The sequence below is a fragment of the Ambystoma mexicanum genome, chromosome 10, assembly GCF_040938575.1.
Source record: "Ambystoma mexicanum isolate Mex_15411 chromosome 10, UKY_AmexF1_1, whole genome shotgun sequence".
In the NCBI taxonomy this organism is placed as follows: domain Eukaryota; kingdom Metazoa; phylum Chordata; class Amphibia; order Caudata; family Ambystomatidae; genus Ambystoma; species Ambystoma mexicanum.
Genome location: NC_090932.1, coordinates 1432209341 through 1432231936, shown reverse-complemented (window position 1 = coordinate 1432231936; position 22596 = coordinate 1432209341). Strand labels below are relative to the sequence as shown.

Sequence of the window (22596 nt, the reverse complement as noted above, 5' to 3'; positions counted from 1 at the left end):
AATGTTAGTCTGTTGAGAAGGGGGTTATTAGATTGGGACTGTCGAGGATATACGTCAATGGGATCGACTAATATTGAACATTTGAGCTAAGGTGAACGACATAAAAATTATGCTGCTGCCTAAAGTGTTGTATTATTTACAATCAATCCCTATGAAATTTACCAAAAAAGGGCTCAAATGTCTTGATAGAGTATGGCCACACGAAGGCCATACTAAGGCCTGTTGGGTGCCCCAGAGACCCCACTCCGACGCACTCGCCAAGGGAAGAGGGCAGGAGCCCTCTCCTCCTCCCAGAAGCGGCATCCATATCCACAGCCGCAGCATACAGGGGCCTGCCTGACCCTGTCTCACCACCCTGCCTGACCCTGATATGCCGGGCGCAACGCGGCATGAAAACGAGGCTCAGCCTCGATAAGCAGCATTAAGGCGAATTCTGCATCCGCCGGCAGGCGGACGCCGGCGGCCACACGAAGGCCATACTAAGGCCTGTTGGGTGCCTGTTTGGAGCCGTAGGAGCCAGGGGCCAGGACCTCTGCCCTTTCCACTCCAGGTTCTTCACAATTAGAAGGTAATGCCAATTCAAATTAGTTTTTATGGACTGCAGATATATACGAACTTTGGGATTAGATTATGAAGTTGTCCCCTGAAGCTGCCTCTTACATTGCTTGCTTACATTACACAAATAGACCACAACTGATTGTGTTCCGCCCTGATTTATGTTGCGCCTTTAGTCTTTGGCCCTTGCCTCTCACTGCCAATCTGATCTTAGGTGGCCCCTGTCTATGTACATGGTTGTTGTGCCACCCAGCTCTTATCTTTCACCCTGGTAACCAGGACGTTCATCATGCACATCAGTGTACTCCTCCCATTACTGTACACACTATCCCTTCGACTTGCCCAAGCTCTCCAGCTACCTACAGTAACAACCTCCACACTCTGGATTAAAATGGACCAGCCTTCCACCAGCACGTCATCCCCACGACCTCTCGCATCACCTAGAATAAGCCCGGCAGCACCCACTGTAGGCCATACCAACCAATACCTCAACAACCCTGCTTTATGGCTGGATCACTTTGCTAGGAAACCTACACCTAACCAACCCTGCCCCCTTTCTCTTAGAAATAAGAGACTAGGCACCAGATTCCGCCTACGCCTACGCCACACCCGCCACACCACCAGGAAACAAACCCCCCTCTCTCCTGGATCTCTGTCAATTGCCTCCACATGCAAACCCACCACCACCGAGGTTAAACTGCCCATGTTCAAAGGTGCCCTCATTAATGCCAGATCCCTCACTGCACACGCACTTGACATAGCTGACCTCATCACCACGTCCGACCTTGACTTCTTAGCTATCTCCGAAACATGGCTTCATGCCGCATCTGGCCCCTTACTAGCGTTAGCCCTACCGCCAAACTACGGCATCACACGATGTGACCGCTCCACCGCCTCTTCCAAAGGCGGCGGTGTGGCCTTCATCCATAAAAATTCTCTTGACCTAAGAGTGTTACCTGATTCCAAACTCACATCAGCCGAATTGCTGTCTGTTAAACTAGCACTCACACCTAACCAAACAGCCACCATGCACCTAATCTATAGACCCCAGGACCCGCACCAACCTTTGTCAGTGAAATCTCCACTCTCCTCCTCAACAATACAAAGATCAATTCGCAAACAATCATCCTAGGCGACCTTAACTTAGGTCTTGGTGACTCAAAAGATCCTGTGGCCTCTGACCTGGAGATCGCACTATCTGACCTCGGCCTTACCTTATACATCCAAGAGCCTACCCATATTAAAGGTAGAACACTTGACTGGGTAGCTGGCTCCAATTGCAATATCAAGGTCCTTAACAATACCCCCTGTCTATGGTCTGACCATCACATTATAACTTTCAACATTGAAGCCACACCACGAATCCCCTCACCATTAGCCCCAGCTCTCCCAACTCGAAGCAAAAAAGATATAACCAAGGAGAAACTCCTCCCATTGTTACTCCCGTCCCTTAACACAGCCACCAATTCTTACTCTGATCCAACCTCACTAGCACACACCTACAACCAAACAATGCGAACTGCCATTGACTGTATAGCACCTCTCAAACTTAGAAAGGCTAAACCTCAAGCTTATCTTAACTCATGGTTCACACCACAGTTAAGATTGCTCTGCAAAGCCAAACGCTGTGCCGAAAATCGATGGAAAAGCCACCCCTCAGACGAGCATAAAGACAGTTTCCTTCTAGCCTCACTCTCCTACAAAGATGCCATCATCACGGCTAAAAAGGAATCTTTCAACAACCGCATTATTCAAGCCGACTCGAACACCAAGGAACTCTTTAAAATCCTAAGAGAGCTTGAAACTCCAGTCGCCCCCCCTGTCACATGCGTGAAAGATAGTAAATGGTGTGCCAACATCCAAGCAGCCTTACTAAATAAAATCTCCACACTACAAGACAAAATCAAAGATAAACAGGACAGCCTGAAGCGCGACAACCACGTTCATTCCCTCACTAAGGCCCCCTTGCCAGACTCTACCAATATCACACCATTCGCATTCTCTCCACTTACCGTGGCAGAGGTAGAAAATATAATTCTTAGAATTAAGCCAACTAACTGCCAAGGTGACCCGTGCCCAGCCCCTACTATCAAGGACTCAGCGCATGAGTTGGCCCCATTCATCACGGCCTTCATCAACTCCTCCTTTCAAACAGGTATTGTCCCAGACAATCTGAAGGACGCTTGGGTTATCCCACTGCTTAAAAAACCTTCCCTAGACCCTAACATTCCCACTAACTTTCGACCTATCACCACTGTACCATTTCTGCTCAAGATCCTAGACCGTGCCGCATACTTTCAGATCCAAAATTACTTGGAAACTAATAACTTGCTAGGTCTACGACAATCTGGTTTCCGCCCCAGACACGGGACAGAGACCGCATTATTAGACCTTAAAACTCAAATCGAGGTTCTAAAGGATCAAGGCAAACTAGCATTGCTACTACTTCTCGACCTTTCAGCCGCATTCGATCTGGTCAACCATCAGATCCTGTGCGAGCACCTCCATTCAGCTGCCAACTTCTCTTCCTCAGCTGCGGCTTGGATCAAATCTTTCCTGAGCAACAGATCCATGAGAGTCTTTGCCCCATCCGCAGCCGCGGACCCTTCACCGATTCACTGCGGCGTTCCTCAGGGATCTTGTGTGTCACCTACACTTTACAACATTTTCACGAAACCACTCTTTGATGTGCTTGACTATCTGGGTGTCTCCTATACCAACTATGCGGACGACACCCAGATACTCATCCCCATCACTGGTGATTATCTAGGTGACACCAAGGCCCTTAACGACGTCTACTTGGTCATCCAAGCCTGGATGGCCCAACATCAGTTGTGCTTGAATGATGACAAGACGGAGCTCCTGATCTTGGGCACTGCACAACGCCTGAGCAGACTAGAGCCGTCCTATCAGTCATTCAACATAGATGGTAATATCATTCGTGTCTCAAAAGATACCAAAACGCTAGGCTTCTACCTTGATGCCACACTCTCATTAACCCGACAAACTAATGCTGTCAGATCTGCGTCTGCATACACATGCAAACTTATCGCAGCTTGCAGACCATTCCTCACTACGTCTAACAGCGTTACGCTAGCGAGAACCCTCATTATGGCTAAAATTGATTATTGCAGTGCTCTTTATCTTGGCACCAGCCAAGAGAACCTGAACAGACTTCAAACGACACAAAACAACGCCATTCGTGCTGCTTTAAACATTCCCCGACACCACCACATCACAGAAACCAGAAGTAAGTTAAATTGGCTACCTGTCAAACAGAGAATCTCACTCAAAACACTCGCCCTTACGCACAAATGCCTAGCCAACAAAGCCCCGATCTACCTTGGTAGTCGACTATCGCGCCACTCTACCTCACGACCTCTAAGAACAGCCCAATCCCACTGTCTAGCGATCCCCAGATTTAAATTGCAAAAAGCAGGGGGCTCAAGTTTCCCCGTCTTAGCTTCCAAGTTATGGAACTCCCTCCCTGTTTCAATTAGAGCGGATACCTTTCAATACCTTCAAAGCCAATACTAGATCTTGGCTTTTCAACCAGCTTTAAGGCCGGCTTCGCGCCTCTTCCCGACCTACCCTGACTTGCCGACCGCTACTATCACCTATCGGCACTGAAACTACTGTACATATGTATATAATATCCTCTTGCAAATGTATATAATGATTCTTTGCTAGACTTGCATATCGGAACCCATGTGTAATGATTCTCTGTTATACCTGCATATCTGTAACCTTGTACAAATTGCGCCCTGATGCCTCCGGGCCTGTTGGTTCGCGCGTTATAAATAAATAAAATACAAAATACAAATGGTGTGTCGGTAGAAAGCCAAAAATTCCCTGCTTTATCATGATTCACCAAGTTAAAGAGGGGTGTTTTGGTTATCCAGTGTTGGAAAATTGTCACAGAGGATTCCTTCTCAAGAATGTCTTTTATTATTTCATGGACGGGTTGAGAACAGAAACCTTCTGTTTTACCATAGAAAGAGAGAGACATAAACCCTTTTCTCTGGATTGTTTATATTCTTTTGGGAAATTACCATATTCAGGGGTAAAATTGGAATCAGTAGTGGTCACGAAAACAGCATTAGTGAAATGGATCTAGGGATTTGAGCAGGATCATATTTATGTTTGAAGGGGCATCCATTTGGCTTAATCCGGGGTTGCAAATTGTTAACAAAATTTGAATTTGGAGAAGCTGGGCTAATACAGGTGTTTTAAAAATTGGGGATATACGGGACAATGAGAAAATGGTTTCCTTTGTTGAGCTTGTAGAGCAATATGAATTGGGAAATGGAGAATATGGAAGGAATAGATCTTTGGCATAGTTAATGACTGAAAGACAACTGATGTTAAGTGAGCCTATGATCAGGAAACCCAATGTTTGTGGTTTGTTAGACACTCCACCTCGGAGGGTATCAACCTTTATTAAATTAATGCCAATGGAGAGATGCATGAAGGAGTCATGGGAGAAGTTGCGTCTAGCTTGGGCTTTGGAATTGCGGAGTGATCTGTCAGTAAAGGTATGGGAAAATGATTGAAGGGTGGCTGTAAAGGCTAAGATGTGTGCAAGAGGTTTGATACATAGCGATCTTTGTTGGGGCTGTCATATTATGAGGGGACCTTTGTTTCATATGCTTTGGGAATGTAGGAGAATGGAGGATTTTTGGCGAGATATAATAGACAGGATTGATATGGTGTCAAATGAGGGTAGATGCTAAAATGCTTGAGAATCTTCATATTGGATTGATAGAGCTCTATTGATGACAATTAAACACATTTTGAAGGTTTGGAAAACTCAGAAAAAGCCACAATTTGAGAATTGGCTGACAAAAATGCAATTTCTTTCGCATTTTGAGAAATCTCAATCAACTCGACTTAATCAGGAGAGTGAATATGTGGAAAGACGAGGAATCTTTAATGATCTCTATGGGTAGGATGTAGGTTGGGATAGTGTAGTTTCTGGTACGTGTTAGTTAGGGTGTGGTTTTCTGTGGGTGGGGGAGGTGGGGTCACTGTCTTGTCTTGTGAGTTATGCTGTCTTGTGTCTCATTTGTCGAGTCTCAAGGGTGGGTATGCATTTGGGTGAACATCATTGATTCTCTGATTTGATTTTCCTGGATTGTTCATATTCTTTGGTTGTAGCAATCTAAACCTCACTGGACCTAAGGAATTACTGGGGCCGAAGGATATTTAAAAGAATGTACTTGTGCCTGGGTGGTAGTGGCACACTATGGCATTCTCTGCTTCAGCTATATGTCACACATATGTGGCTGTTGGTCATTTGGTGTTTCCAACAGGAACATTTGCCAAAGGGATAATAAATACATTAGCTGCTGTAGAGAAATGCACGTTGGTGCAGTAGGACTAAAGCAAATTCATATAGTCAAAATCGTATAACAGACGATTGGAAACATGGATCAGAGTGCCTATGGGGAATGTAGGGGTGCAAATGATAACCCACCATTGGTTACTGTAACACAGAGATCTTGGACATCATTTCATGCTTGTTCCCGAAAGATGTATCAATAGCATCAGTGTAGCAAGGCTGAACATAGTTCCCTGTGTGGCAATCCAGAAGAAAGACTTGGACCAGAGAACATGGTTTAAACATAGTTGTATTTTAATTAAAACAGCTCACTGACCCTGCTACTAAAAGGAGTTCCCTTCCTAACAAAACATAACTAAGGTGCTTGTCTATAGTCCAAAATTAAAATAGTCCTCGGTCCAAACCTATCCACTAAACTGGCCCTACCACTTAAAAAAATGTAATAGAAAAATTGGTTGAGTGCGCTGCACGCTTTTCTTTTAAACACAATCTCTCTCAGACATTCCAAGAATCTCTCCTGGGTCTAGATCCAATAATTATCAGTTAATAACAGTTCCCCTCAAACAGTTCTTGACAGTCTAAAAGATTCCTAAAAGTTTTCCACAAAGTTCAAACAAAAAGCCTCAAGTCCCTTAAAAAAACCAAAATGACCCCATTTCTTTAGATGGGGGGATATTTCCCGTATCCCTCTCCACCACGTTGACTGATCCCTCCCCACTTTCACCAACTGTTTGCTGCCTCTGCGCTTCCCTGGTATCTGCTCTTTGCTTTGCTTATTGGGTCTCTGTGGCTCCTTTGTGCTCCTCTGTCCCAATGTCTCGCTTAACTCTCTGGGGTATCTGTGACCACTCTTTCCACCTGGCTCTATTATGTCCTGGAGGTTGTAACGTTCAGGTTTCTCAGGCTCCTGCAATCCTCTCTCTTATCTTCTGTTCACTCTCTTCTCGGGTCCCTGTGACAGTTGAATGGGGTTAGGGTTGTCCTTCCCTCTCCCCCATCTTTTTGTTCCTCCCCCATGCACCCTCCTACCTGGGCAACCCATGTATCTGCTTCTCAGTTTCAGTATTTTCCACCATCAACCCACATTCTTGCCTGGATTTTGCTGGGTCGTATTATATTGTCTTGGTTTTCATCCATGTCAACATCCTCATTAGCACCCCAGAAGGAGGCACTTGCCAAATAGGATGCTTTGAACACAGGCTGTATTGTATGGTATAAGCCCACATTCTGAGCATCCTCGGTGCTGCTAGACCGCACCCCCATCCATGCTCCTCCTTCCCTTCCTGCTTCCTCCTGCACTCATTAGCACATGTGTGGATCATACATTGGTGCTAAGGGTTGAGCCAAAATGAATAACAAAACAAAAACGGTATAGTGGTGTGCTTCCTTTTCAGAGTCCATTTTCATGTTGATGGCCTTGGCCATCAACACAGAAGATGGACTCCGACAAAGGAGCGCAGCACACAAAGGTAAGATTTATTTTTTAAATTAGTATTACTCACCCTTCGCACCCACATAGATTCTACACGGGTGCTCATGGCAATACAACAGTCAGGGGCGGCCCGGCAGCCCCTGTTATTGGCATGCTGCCACGTTCAGGGACCCTCACTCCCGGCCGTTACCATCTGGGTCAGCTGATCCCCTTGTGTTATATTGCCATGTTATTGTCTGACTTATCGGTCAATGTAATTTTCAATCCACTCCCACTGTTCAACTACACCATGTGTTGCTCTTCCACTTCTTCCTACAAAAATCAAGTGAGCAGCAGTCTCACATACACTTCCCTCCGGGCTTCTCTGCCCCTCCTTGTAAGTGCTAGTCAGTTGTACGTGCCTCTTTCCCTAACTTCAAGAGACAAAAACGGGCTAGTGACTGGTATGCCCTGCTTCCCTGCTATCTCCTCCCACAAGAATCATGTCAGTGTGAATCTTGCACCATCTGCCCTAAAGGATTCTCTCATCCTCTTCCCAAGGACAAACCAGTAGCATGTGTCTCATCCACTCGATTCAGGTGGTGGTATCTACTCCCACCCTGAATCAATGCTACTTTGTGCCACAAACATTCAATTGTGTGTCTTGCACATGAGGTTCTCAGAGATGTTGTGCTCCTCCTTTTTAGTGTCAACAAATGGCTGATGGTTCTGTAATGGCTTGGCAGGAGAAGAACAATGTTCTGGAGGGTTGCCTAGAGCAATGCCAAAAGTTCAGATTATTTCAAAACCTTCCAGCCTTCACCACTTGTTTTGCTGTAGTCATCCTGAGTGGGAAGGGTATGCCCAGACGTGGGTCCTGTGCCTGCTGGGCCTAGAGACCCAAGCTACTCCTCACTGATGAGGCCCAACCAGGCCGAAACATGTTTGAGAATGCTTGTGGTCTCATGCAGAAGGGATGTGACCAAGCAGTTTGGGCTGGACTGCTCCTTTTGGGGTGGGACCAAGCTTAATTTTCATATGGTATTTTGCCTTCTGTAATGGCTTGGCAGACAAAGAGCGATGGTGTGGAGGGTTGCCCAGAGCAATTCCAGAGGTTAAGATGCATCCAAAACCTTGCAGCAATCACCTCTTGTTTTGCTGGTGTTTCGGTCACTCATTCAAGAGATGCACATTTTCTCCCACTAAAATAATGCAAGCTCAAGTCTTGTACAAGCTGCCCTGCAAGATTCTCTGCTCCTCCAAAGTATGAAGCAATAGTGGGATGTAGGTTTTTTACTCCCCTTCTCATTGACTGTGTTTCACTTGCAATCACTTAGACACACAGAATGACTGGTATCTCTTCATGCCTTTAACAATGACAGGTCGTTTCTACAAACTTCTATAAGTGTCAAACAGAATCCAAGGCCAGGTGCGTGTGTGTCTCACGGTCACACACACTGTTTTAACCACGTGTGTTCCTTTATATTTCATTCAAACTCTTTACAATGTTTGACCTGGTCACCAGGTCCAATAAAGTTCAACCATGGTTACTAGAAAGGTTGGGGCATCACCAGTCGTGAATCCATTGCTTGTGGGTTGGCCCGAGTGTGCTTTTATCCTCCTTAATACAAAGATAAACAGTGTCTTTACACACCTAGACACTTGATACCTTCTGCTATACCTCTGGGCAGATCCGATGCTGTTGTAAAGGAATACCTGACTTTGTGCAGCTGAAGCTAAGGAGCCTGGGGCACTATATGGGCTACAAAACATTGCCTTTGTATCAACGCAAACAATAATACGATAAACGGACAACATCAATCAAGGGTCCTGCATCTTTTAGGTGCCCTTTTCTCTGTCATTGTTTGAGAAGGACATGATAAACAGTCCATCATCCTGAGAACATTCTCTATAATTCATTTTCCTGTTCACTTGCTGGAAGATGAATAACTCCATGTCTGGGCTTCATGGACAGGCACTCGTAATCTGGGTCCCCAGGGATATACTCGGAACCGGCAGGATTTTATCAGCTCAGTGCGCATCGGAGGTAACTGTGTCAACCACGTTACCTTTGCACTGTTACAACATAACAGACCAACTTCCAAGAAGAAAACAAATCTAAAAAGTGCAGACACTCAGAAATGTGTGGGTCACTGGCTCCGCTAGTGCCTCTGGCTCACCACTGCTCACCAGGGACCAACAACCATGATGGTGAGACACGTCACTTGCTGCATTCTTTAAATGAAAACCCTTTTATCTTTGAAAACGTACAGTACTGAGCTATATGCAATACGTATGCATGCGATTGCACCATTATTAGAGTAAGTAGACCAAAGGAAGCACAAGGAAACAAAGAGAACATGGATTCTGTGAAAGGAGTTAACTAAACTCAGTCGGTTTCCTTATTACAAGGATTTGCAACCTTTGGCTCTCCAGATGTTTTGGTCTACAACTTTCATCAGCCCTAGGCAACAGCCACTGTCAGAGAGAGTAAGTAGTCCCTTCATCTGGGAGAATCCGGCCAGGTGTGCACCCTACTCGAATATGGAAATATCACACTGGTCCTTTTGGACCATCATTTATTTATTTTATAATCTAACATAGTACCCTCACGCCTGTGACTTTTTCTAATCGCAAAACAGCGGTTAGCTCTATCCCATGTCAAATGTTGAAATCTTGTGTTGCATGCATTGGAGGCAGGCTCTTTGTAAGGCTGAAGTTTGTTGCAGCTTGAAGACCAATAGCATCAGCTCCAGATAACATCAGCTCTGCATGCAATGACTGGTCGTCCATCTGTGGTCACGCTCTCTCCGATCTAACTGCTACTCGTGGAATGTGCCTGTGCTGACTCTGTCAGTGTTATATGGCTCCACATTACATGTTGTGCTCAGGTCAGCCACAATAATATTCATAAGGTGCAATATGGATCCATGATACCCAATGTTTGCATGCTCTCCCAGTTTGGAATTCGGGAGATAGCTGGGGAATATGGCATGTTTCCCAATTTGAAGCCTATCATCCTGTTTGGGACACCTTTTGTTTTGTCAGATACTTGCAAGGATGTAGGGGAATGTGATCCCTGGGGAGGCAGCCCAGTTCTGGGGAGGGTAAGACTTGCAGCATGAAATGGCAGATATTGTGGCACAAACCTTTATTTATTGCAGCATTTCTGCAGCACCTTTGCTATTGACTGGGGGGTGGAGGATTGGCACTTTGCAGGAAAGAGGCAGCGTGCAAGGCTCCAAGAGAGCCAGGGTGTCATTGTTTGTACCTTCTGTATCAATTTAACAGGAAGAGTTCCAGATGTCTCTGGCTTGTCAGACAGTGTTTGTTTTGGCTACGTTTTTTGGTTTAATGTGCATGTCTTTTTAATATTATTAACAGTATTGATCATTATCAGTTGTAATGCTGAAAATATATCCCTTCTATGTTTTCCAATTACCCAAAGACCCACACGTCTCTCTCCCCAACACACCTCAGACCTCTCACCAATTCCCCATCACAACTTGTATTTCCGAACCTCTCACTCAGTCATATGCACTTGCGCGCTCTGTCACACTGACAAGTCCCATTTTGCACTCTCCAGTCCCTGGCAAACTCCAAATCATACTCCCAACTCAGACCTTACCCTCCCCAATTCCTCCTACAATGTACTGTCCTTCATTCTTTTGTGCTGGTTCTGCATCTTGAATCCTTTCTCCCATTCTATCGCACTCTTCCCACATCCTTTCTCCCAATCTGCATCTCACTGCTCTTTTCCAGCCAACCCTTCTCTGCTTTTGACCCACTGCTCCACCTGAGCCCACACTCCCTCTACACTCTGTACCTGCGCTCCTTATCGGATTTCTGGCCCACCGCCCCACTGCTTCCTCTATGCTCTTTCCCACCACTTCCCCCTCTGACCCACTGCTCTTCCTCTGCTTTCTTGCCTATCACACCACAGCTCACCCGTCACTCCCCTTCTCTCTCCTTTCCCTCTCATTTTGTGACTATTTTTTTATTTTTGAAAACTGTAGATTTTGGTCGAGATCCTCAAAAAATGGGGCATCTAAAAATAGAGCAGAGGATATGCTATTTTTAGATAACCCATTTTTGGAAATGAGCAGGTCACTTTATTCTCAAAGGTGACCTGCGTGTTTCCACAGGGCTGCGCTCTAGTGCAAATAAAAAAAAAAAATACATTTCTATCCCGTTTGAGGAACCGAAATGAAAGTCAGACATCAGCTGTCACACTTAAAAACAAAATAAATAAAGTATTGCAGAAGTCAGTAAAGGCCGTGTCACCCCCCCTGTGCACCTATTCAAAAGGGGCGCATAGGGTTGCCTGCAATTTTTTCACATTTAAAAATGCATCCTGTCAATTTGAGATGCTCTTCTAAATGCTCAGAAACACCCCCTGACGTGCACAAAGCGTTGAAAAAGCCATCTGAATGGACGGCCATCAGATGTCCATTGTGGATTGGGTTGATCTTTTTTTTGCGCAAGTGATGAGATGTGTTTGCGCAATTCATTACTTGAGTCAAAAAAAACTTTTGAGAATCTGCTCTCTTGATTTTTGCAAAAACAGCAATTTTCGCAGGGGTTTTTGCTAAAACTGACGTTTTTGTGCTTTTTTTAAAAAAAAAGCAGCCATTTTCGCAGCATTTTGTCAAATCGCAAAATCGCTATAAACTGGAGGGTCTCCCAATACCAAGTGGTATTATTTCTCTAGGACATTCAACTGCTGAGCTGTACAGGGGCTAATTCTGCTTGAATGGGCAAAGGATTATGTGATTGTCCTGCCTGCAGGATTACTACACAGCGGATGGATATTGCCACTGGCATGAGGGGGCAGTCTCTCTGCTGTTATTTGGTTGATACAGCATTATTAGTAGTGAGACTTGTGGAAAGGGTGTCAAGTCAACCATTTTCAACTCTGAGTACATGATATCACTGGGAACTTCAGAAACGAGTAGCGCTCTCATGCACTATTCATGAAGCGAGGCACTGTGTTATTCATATTCCAGCAACTGCGCATGACATTGAAGGACAGAGAAAGCCACCAGACCCGTGAGCTGCTTATCTCGTCCTTCCCAAATATCGATGGGGACCGGTTCATCGAGAAGAGGCAAGGACCACGATTTATACGGTTTATAATGTGCGTGTCCATAATCTGCCAATCAGTTGCAGCTTCATGACGTGTTCTCAGGTTGCGAAAGGTCAAGTCACATTTAAGCATCACATAACTTTTAAACATTTTATCATGATTCTCAAAATATTCACTTGTTCTCTTGTGCACTGGCACACCACCATATTTATGATCACGAGAAAATAAACACGAATTAAGAATTGGCTATTCAGCAGGTTGTAATGCAAATTGTTTGCTTACATTTCTAAGTCTTCTGGGGATCATTGCACAGTTTTGCACTACATTTCTAAGTCTTCTGGGGATCATTGCACAGTTTTGCACTACTCACTTCTAATGCCCCTCCTAGCCACCCACGAAGGAAAGAAAAAATGTGCAAATTGAAATGTGTACAGCAACCATGAGCAGCGAGTGTAGTAGTCGCTTGGCACCGTAGGGGTTAAAAGAGCACTTTAAGCCTACAGTCTGTTGGCATTTACGAATGAGGATGACCTTTCTTCTCAGAAATATGACCAGCTTCACAAATATCCAGGGAAATGCAGGTTCCCTGCTTGCTTTGCTGTCTGTATGTTTGCTTTCTGCATGGTTCAGCTGCCCCGGTGTTTTATGTGCCTCTGTATTCATTGGACGCTCTGTAAACATTGTTTCTTCTTGTTTAGTGAGCCAGACTGTAACCCCGGCGCAGGCAGATGTGACTTACTCAGCCAACCCACCCAGCAATGAGAGAGGCGGTGGATACACGGCACCCGTAGCCAGGGAAGAAAGACTTTCACGCACGCCTGCACCGCTAACATCTGCTGCATCTGTACCCGCTCCTGCCTCGCGGCAGCAGCAGCAGCCAATGGATGAGGATGAGGACGAGGTGAACAGCTATGACTCCGATGAAGCAAGTATGTCCTGATCACACTTTTATGATGTACAGTTAAAGAGTGCTGTAGGTGGCAACCCAATAACAGATGGCTTGACTTTCTTCCTTTTTGCATATTTTATAATGTTTGGGGTTGTCATTCATACCCCAAACCACAGCAAAGGTTTTTACTCTAACCTACAAACACGGAGACAAAAACCTGATTGTGAAAATCCAGAAATCCTGGCTTGCTTTTGCTTCTAGGGGATGTTATTGAATACCTACAAGTTATTTTTTACAAAGCTATTCGACATCTGGCCGTTTTTTGAACTTTCGTAATTATGACCATGTGCACATTATCTACGCACCAGGGCGACATTTGCACATGTACTCCTTAAGGCAAAAATGTTCTTCAAGATTTCATATGATGATGTGTGAATTCCCGTTTCTTCAATTACATTCTTATATACTCCAGCCCGGGGCTTTGAGTGGCCCGGGTTGCCAAGCCCCGGCAGTGCCTGAGTTGGGCTCACGAATCAGCGCCCTGCTGGGGCTCACCCCAACTATTCCCAGCCACGGCGACCTCTCAGGCAGCCATTTAGCTGAGAGCTGCACCTTTACACAGCTGTCTGCGGGTGTCTGAATTTCGGATTAGAAAAAAGAAAAGGCATCTAACCTGAAATGCTGGCACGTGAAGTCAGCCGTGTAACCGAGCAGCGCTTCGGCTAAACCTGCTGCGTGATGTTGCTGCATTCAGAAACAGGAGGAGGGCTGGGTTGGCCAGCGTCTGCTTTTGTTTCTGAGTAAAGAGCTAGCATGCAGCAGGAAGCCCATTAACCATGTGTAGCGCCATGCCTTGGGCTGTTGCCAAAGGCATGGGACAAGTGTGTTGGGCTACCCAAAGTGAGAATGGGCGTTCATTGTGACAGGATGGCAAATACAGCTATGGATTTCACATATCCAGATGAAGGAGAGGACAGGAGATTGCATCTCAGTTTCTGACCATGGAGGGAAATGAACGGATCAGTCTGGAGAACCACAACATTCTGTCTGAAAGTAAAGAAACATCCAAAAATTCATCGATACATGGGGATCACCTTGGTTGTGGAAGCTTGATGTTCCTTAAGTGGCTCTCAGGCCTTTTTTCTGGGAAGCTCAGTTTGTCTTTCATAGCCTGGTACCAGAGCTTAAAATTCTAGCAGGGAAGTGGTAAAGGACGTAACAGAGACACTGTGTCCCGAAAGTGCTGGGTGGTTCACAGATTCTTCGGCCCGGCCCCGAATCTCAGCAGCCTGTTCAATGTCCACCCCGTTTCCTCTGCTACTTGCAAGGAAGCGTTCACTCTGTCAGTCTATGCTGATGTGTCTGCAGCTTGGGGGCGACTTATTCTAGAGCACCAAATTGATTTTCCATGTTCATCCATAGACCACCATGCTTCATATCAAGTGATCAGTATAGGTATTCTTGGATTTGGGTGGGTTCTGGTCCGGTAGGCCCTTGGAATGTTGGCTTGGTGTGAGTTTTGAGTGTCTTTTGGTGCCTTTACTTATGTAGGAAAAAATTTCATTTTATGTTATGTTAGTGGGATGCATACTGAGCAGTGCTGACATGTGCATGGTCTCCAGGCACCCTAGATGGTCTGGAAGCTAGAGAGGGATTTGTATGTTAGTGGGAGTGGGGAAGAGAGGACACCAGTTCTTTTTTTTATGGTGTTGGTAGTTCCAGTTCGGAAATATGGGTCACTGTGTGTGGGTCTGCTTCTCGGTGGTCTGGGTTTGTAGGCATGCTATGCGTTTCCATCCATGTTGGAGGCTGTGCGTGCCCATGGCGCAAGGATGCATTGGCCATGTTGAGATTGTGTGAGTTATGTTGAGTTCTGCTGTTTGGTGTCAGTGAGGGGGCGTGTCTTGGTGTTGTATGTGCGTGGTATGATTGGTTTACATATGGTATGTGTGCAGGAGTATGGAGAGTTTTAGTACGGGTTACTGGAGGAATGAGAGTCAATCCTCATGGCATTAGGTTAAGTCTCAGTCACGCAGTTAGCTTGTTGGGTAACTGAAACACAGTCTTCCGTGGTCAGCTATGTTTGGTCTCCCTTTGACAATGACCTATAGCTTGCAAGTTATCTTGCCATTTTAAACAGTCATGTTTTACTGCTATGCTGAAGGTCAGGTGTTCCTCTATTGTGTATATTCCCTCCGGGAGGGAGTTCCAGAGTTGCTATGAGATGTTTGAAAATGCTGAGCCACCATATTTAATTTTTGAATAATGTTTGAGTTTAAGGTGTATGTCATTTCTAGATCTCAGGGCTTGTTTGATCTGTAGATTGAGGTTTTTTCTTGCAGGCATTCTGCTCTTACGCCATGAATTGCTCTGTGACCAATGCAGAGCATTTATAAATAGACTCTTTTCTTGACTGGTACCCAGGATTTAGTGCTGGCATGATGTGTTCTCTCTTGTAGAGACTTAGAAGGAGTCTTGCTGATGCGTTCTGTATTCATTGGAGTTTTTTGGTGAGGTGGTCAGGCATGCCAAGGTAGATGCTTTTGGCATAATCTATTCCTTTAAATTTTCTTAAGCCTAGAAAAAAGCTATATTTTACGTGAGGTGACTCTGGTTTAGTTCTGTTTTGCTTAATAGTAGTACATTTGATAGGTTTGGCCTGCGACTGTTCAGTACAAATGTATGTTGTTTTGATAACACATGGTCCAATCCATACTAGCACCCTTGGAGGCTCTGTCAATCAATGGGAATGCTCAGAACATGGTATGTATTCACTAAGGAAAGCCCACATTCCAAGCAGTTTCATGGACGCCGGGCGCTTCCCTTGCCCGCTCCCCCTTCACCTTAGCACCTGTGTAGCTCCCTACACAACTGCTAATGATGTTGTCTTCTTTTTTCTTTTTTACGAAAAAAAAGAAAACGTACCTTCATCCCGAAAGTGCTGTCAGCCAGGCAGTCCCACTTCAATGTTGATGATGTCATCAATATTGTAAACCGACTTCCTAGCTTGCAGCACTGTGTGGCAATGAGATAAAGGTACTGTAAGGAAAGCATGGTATCAACAGTAGACACAGACACAATGGATGCATCGAAAACCTTTATTTTGTAGTTTACTGGGGTTGGTGAAATTTCTAACTGACCCTGATTCTAAAGTGGGAGTAGTCTTGACCATTAAATGAACAACAAAATGAGTCCAAGTCAGTCTAGTCAAAATAAAAAGGACTATAATAAGAAAACCTAACTTTGCCCTCCTTCTCAAATGACAAATGCGTAAAGGGAATACGAAAAAGGAAAAACAGTGTCTCAAAAGAAATGTCAGAATGGCCTAGGTAACAACTCCCCTCCCCACGTTCAGAGGCATGGGGTCTTCAGAGTTTCTAAACAAGGATAGGTGGATGGCACAGTTCTATGAGTCTTGCACACTCTGGCTTGCTGGTACAAATCAACAGTTCAGGCTTGGGCTTCAAGATTTTGACAGTGTAATTAATCCGTTAGGCGTAGTCCGCCTTACCAAAAATACACAGTTCTGCTCTTGGCTTTCACTTTGCCACTATACAACACAGGCTTCCCTCTGCCAGACTCGAGCCTGTCTCTCTTTTCACATTCAACTCTTCACTTCATCACAGTTCAGCACAAGCTTCCATCTGGCAGGTTCAAGCCTGTCTCTCTTTGTGGGGGTTCCCATCCCCATGTTCTATCCTTATCTCCTTATGACTGTCAAAGACTTTCGAAACTGCAAGAATTTTACGTAGAACTCTGCATGACCACTACAACCTCCTTTCTAACAATTTGGCAATCAACAATCTTCACAACACCTATGCTTCTTGGTACTTGTAGTTTTACTTTTGCCCTTTTGGCACCTTTCAAATTTCACCTGCAACACTGATGCCTCTTGGCATGTGTAGTTTTACGTTTGCCCTCTTGGCATCTTTCAAAGTTCATGTCCTATTTACTTTTGCCCGTTTGGCAGTGTTCAAAGTTCATATATATTGCTTTTCGCTCAATCAACTCTGTTCCGCTTGCACATATGAAAGAATACCTTCACTGGCAACCCAGTCCTCCAAACGGTGCAAAAGCACTCTGTAATAAAGTTTTGCCAATGAGTCGCTCAACGAGATTGGCGTATAATTGCATTAAAAAAAATCATTAAAAAGGGTACCTAAAGCATGGGGTCACTTTTAAAAAGATCAATGGGAATGCAGTCCGGGCCACAGGCCTTTCCCTTTTCTGCTTTGGAAATGACCATAAGAAGGCGATTTTGCAGTATGATACTGTGTAGTCCTGCATTCTGCCTATGAATAAGACTACTGGAGTGTGTTAATGCTTGTCTGTGTGTTCAGCATGTATGAAATACCCAAGCTGCATGAAGTGTAAATCCATTTGATAACGCCATCGAATGTTTCTATTCCTCAAACGCAGCTGTACAATCAAGCCAGAATGGCGAATTTGCTGAGCTGTACAAGGTGGTATTATTAGGGCCTTTAACAACCCACCAAAATTCCCATTGTGGCTATTAGCACGCCGGCTCTTTTTCTCTGAGTCAAGAAATTGTCCCCAAAGAGTGTGCAACCCGTGTTTTCACACACAAGCTACAAAATGATAACAAAGATGGCCACCATCAAATTGACGGGAGTGCGTCCTGTCTTGAATAGCTATCTCGGGTGTGTTGAGCTTGGATGAAGCTGGGTGTAAAAGGTGTGGTGAAATTTGCCAGGGCAGGCAGAGGTCTAAACTGGGAGGAGAGTGCTGCGGTCAGGGGGGCCGAGTTATGCCCGCAGTCTGAGCAAATTGATTGTCTGCATAGCCTCTGCTGGGGGTGGTAAGGAAGGAAACATCACGCTGAAATTGAGCACCATCAAGAAGCCAGTTGTCAAGGGTGTTAACACTTTTTTTTAATTTAGTGGTATTTTTAAACAACAAGTCTTTCACCATTAAAGCTCAATAATTACACGCAAACCCTTTGTGAGATCTCCACCATAGAACAGCTTAGTTAGATGAACCATTATTTCAAACTGTGACACCGAAAAGATTTATTCCGGCAATGCTGTGAACAATACCATATTTAAAACCCATGCACATACTCCAGTAGTACTTTGATTCTGCCATGCCAGGAAATAAACCAGGTCCATCCCGGATCACTGGATTATCTGAGGGGGGCATTCGTGGCATGCCTTTGTACTATTTCAAGTTGTTTCTCTGAAATTGTTCCCTGGGAGACTAATGGAGACTTCATCTCTTCTGCTTTCTTTTTAATTAGCCACCCTGGGAGCTCTGGAATTTAGTCTCTTATTCGACCAAAGCAACAGCTCTTTGCAGTGCACGATCATCAAAGCAAAAGTAAGTACCTCTCTTGTCTGGTGCATACTCAGCAGTGCAGTTGGGGATTGGGGGGGGCTGGGGGGGAGTCATGGCCAAGCCTCACACAATGTATAATCACTCGGTTTCTGAAGAGGCCTGCATGGGACGTGTAACACTAGAGTAAACAGGGATTGGCAAAGCTAACAGGTTTTGCTTGGTTTAGACACAGGAGCTTTAGGATAACAGGCTAATTCAGAACACATTACATTAGATTTTGGCCGTTTGTACTCAACATATCATAGTTGTTGTTTGCTATTTCATTAAAAAAAATGTATGTGCAGCTCCCTTTAAATTCATCCATATTGAAGCAATGTTGTGTGTGTGTGGGGGTGGAGGGGAGGGACCCCTGGCATGGTTTGCAAAAACAGTTATTTTTGCCAGGAGCCTTTTCTCGTGGAATCACACATGGGTACATGATAAGCTCTAATCAGATGTTCTTCAGACGTCTGCTGATTGACAGCAGAGACCCTGAAATATGTGTCTCCATTAGTTTGGCCAGGGAGCAAACCCTCTACAGCCAGACACGTAGAACAACCTCTGATTTAGGAAGGAAAGGTGTCTACATGAAGTGCTTAATTTGTGAGAAAATAAGTGGCAGGTCCCAAAATGTTTCTAGCAAGGATGTGACACACAGGGGTGGACACCACCCTCGTTTGCTCCTCCATACAGTACCAACATATTTGGGGTTAAAACTCCCACCAGTTCATTGAAGGTGATGAATGTTGAATGATCTGACTCTGGCATTGTCCACATACCATATTATGTGTGGCTCAAAATAGCACAAGGGTTTAAGTGTTTCCTTAAAACAAATCCTTGTTAACATGTTGCTCTAATTCTATCAGTGGCAAGGAGAACATATTGACCATCTAACCACGGACAAAAGAGGAAACATGCTTTCCTCCTATGGCGAATTGATGGACTAATCCAGGCAAGATCATTACTGAACTAATGAAATGTCCTGTCAAACACTGCATTAAGGTCTTCTTGTATATGTTGTTACTCGTAAGAGGCACTCCTCTTTGACATTGCCCTGTTCACTGACCCTGACCCTGTGTTGGAGCAGCTCGCTAGTGACTGTACTGTTGATGTTAACCCACCCTCCTGTGGCAGTGCAGCTGGTTATTAAGATAGAGAATGAGCACCAATGTCATGCAGGCAGAGTGGAGACGTATGCAGGCATGGCTTGCATGAGTGACCAGCATAGTCACCTTCCAACTCGTTGTTATTCATGAAAAAAGATAATTAGTCATGACCTACCAACCAAAACTTCTTTTTTCCCGTAGACATAATGGGTAAACTTTGTTCACGCCTACAGCCCAAACCGCTGGATGGATTTACACCAAATTTGCGGCGGCTTGGTCCTGAAAGAGTGCTTTTTTTATTTGGTGTAAATCCATCTAGTAGTTTTTTTTAAAAATGACAAAAATGTAAGTGAAAAAAATTAGTGATATCTGTGTCCGCTTCGCGGACAGGACGGAGATTGGGCAAGCGCTTGCGTGATGTCCGCAGACATCTGACGTGCTTTGTTACTGGCTGCCGTGAATCGTGCAGTGCATCGTATTGTGAGAGACGCCCGCCATCTTTTATTGGTTCAACAGAGCGTTGCACAGTAAGCTCTGTGTGTTCCTCCCATTCCCCCCACCCCCCGCTCATGTTCCGTGTCTCTCTCCCGTTCCCCCCACCCCCCGCTCATGGCCCGTGTCTCACTCCCATTCCCCCACCCTCCGCTCATGACCCGTGTCTCTCTCCCGTTCCCCCCACTCATGCCCTGTGTCTCCCTCCCGTTAACCCCACCCCCTGCCCCGTGTCTCCTTCGTATTCACCCCACACCCTCCTCATGCCCCGTGTCTTCCTCGTGTACCCCCAACCCCCGCTCCTGTCCCGTGTGTCTTCGGTTGCCCCCCACCCCCACTCATGCCCCGTGTCTCCCTCGTGTTCCCCCCGACCCCTCGCTCATGCCCCGTGTCTCCCTCGTGTTCCCCCACCCCCTGCCCCATGTCTCCCTCGTGTTCTCTCCACCCCCCGCTCATGCCCCATGTCTTCCTCGTGTACCCCCCACCACCCGCTCCTGCCCCGTGTGTCTCCTGTTGCCCCAAACCCCCGCTCATGCCCTGTGTCTCCCTCGTGTTTCCCCCCACCCCCGCTCATGCCCCGTGTTTCCCTCGTGTTACCCAGCACAACCCGCTCATGCCCCGTGTCTCCCTCCTGTACCCCCACCCCCCACCCCGCCCCGTGTCTCTCTCTTGTTCCCCACACCCCCCGCTCATGCCCCGTGTCTCCCTCCTGTACCCCCACCCCCGCTCATGCCCCGTGTCTCCCTCCTGTACCCCCCACCCCCTGCTCATGCCCAGTATCTGCCCTGTTCCCCCCACCCCCGCCCCTGCCCGTGTCTCCCTCCTGTACCCCCCACCCCCCGCTCATGCCCCGTGCCTGCCCTGTTCCCCCCACCCCCTGCTCATGCCCCGTGTCTCCCTCATGTTCCCCCCACCCCCCGCTCATGCCTCGTGTCTCCCATCCGTTCCCCTCACCCCCTGCTCATGCCCCGTGTCTCCCTCCTTTTCACCCCACCCCCGCTCATGCTCCGTGTCTCCCCTGTTCCCCCTCACCCCCTGCTCATGCCCTGTGTGTCCCCTGTCCCCCCACCCCCTGCTCATGCACTGTGTGTGCCCTGTTCCCCCCACCCCCGCTCATGCCCCGTGTGTGCACTGTTCCCCCCCACCCCCTGCTCATGCCCCATGTCTCCCTCCCATTCCCCCCACCCCCTGCTCATGCACCGTGTCTCCCATGTTCCACCCCACCCCCCGCTCATGCCCCGTGTCTCCCTCATGTTACCCCCCACCCCCGCTCATGCCCCATGTGTGCCCTGTTCCCCCACCCCCTGCTCATGCCCTGTGTGTGCCCTGTTCCCCCCACCCCCGCTCATGCCCCGTGTGTGCCCTGTTCCCCCCGCTCATGCCCTGTGTGTGCCCTGTTCGCCCCCACCCCCTGCTCATGCCATGTGTCTTCCTCCTTTCCCCCCACCCCCCACTCGCTCATGCCCCTTGTCTCCCCTGTTCCCCCCACCCGCTGCTCATGCCCCATGTCTCCCCTGTTCCCCCACACCCCTGCTCATGCTTCATGTCTCCCTTGTGTTACCCCCCACCCCCGTTCATGCCCCATGTCTCCCTCGTGTTACCACCTGCCCCCTGCTCATGCCCTGTGTATCCCCTGTTCCCCCCACCCCCCGCTCATGCCCCATGTGTGCCCTGTTCCCCCCACCCCCCGCTCATTCCCCGTGTCTCCCTCATGTTCTCCCCCACCCCCCACTCATGCCCCGTGTTTTTCCTGTTTCCCCCACCCTGCGCTCATGCCCCGTGTCTCCCCTGTTCCACCCCACCCCCTGCTCATGCCCCGTGTCTCCCTCCTTCGCCCCCACCCCCCGCTCATGCCCCGTGTCTCCCTCCCGTTCTCCCCCACCCCCCGCTCATGCCCCGTGTGTACCCTGTGTTTTCCCTGTTCCCCCCACCCCCCGCTCATGCCCCGTGTCTCCCCTGTTACAACTCACCCTTCTGCTCATGCCCCTTGTCTCCCTCCCATTCCCCCCACCCCCTGCTCATGCACCGTGTCTCCCCTGTTCCACCCCACCCCCCGCTCATGCCCTGTGTCTCCCTCATGTTACCCCCACCCCCGCTCATGCACCGTGTGTGCCCTGTTCCCCCCCACCCCCTGCTCATGCCCCATGTGTGCCCTGTTCCCCCCCACCCCCCGCTCATGCCCCGTGTGTGCCCTGTTCCCCCCCACCCCCGCTCATGCCCCATGTGTGCCCTGTTCCCCCTGCTCATGCCCTGTGTGTGCCCTGTTCCCCCTCACCCCCCGCTCATGCCCCGTGTCTCCCTCCCGTTAGCCGCCCACCCCCTGATCATGCCCTGTGTCTTCCTCCTTTCCCCCACCCCCCACTTGCTCATGCCCCTTGTCTC

The 22596-nt window shown here is 47.2% G+C and overlaps 1 protein-coding gene across 2 annotated transcripts in view; it reads left to right on the top strand.

The window, feature by feature from the left end:
- The window catches only part of RPH3A (rabphilin 3A), a 1455977-nt gene that overhangs the window by 1065152 nt on the left and 368229 nt on the right, over window positions 1–22596 (top strand). For both annotated transcript variants that reach the window (XM_069619488.1, XM_069619489.1), the window contains 2 exons: window positions 13092–13322; window positions 18540–18619. In XM_069619488.1, the coding sequence (XP_069475589.1) occupies window positions 13092–13322; window positions 18540–18619 (311 nt within the window). The remainder of the gene's footprint in view (window positions 1–13091; window positions 13323–18539; window positions 18620–22596) is intronic.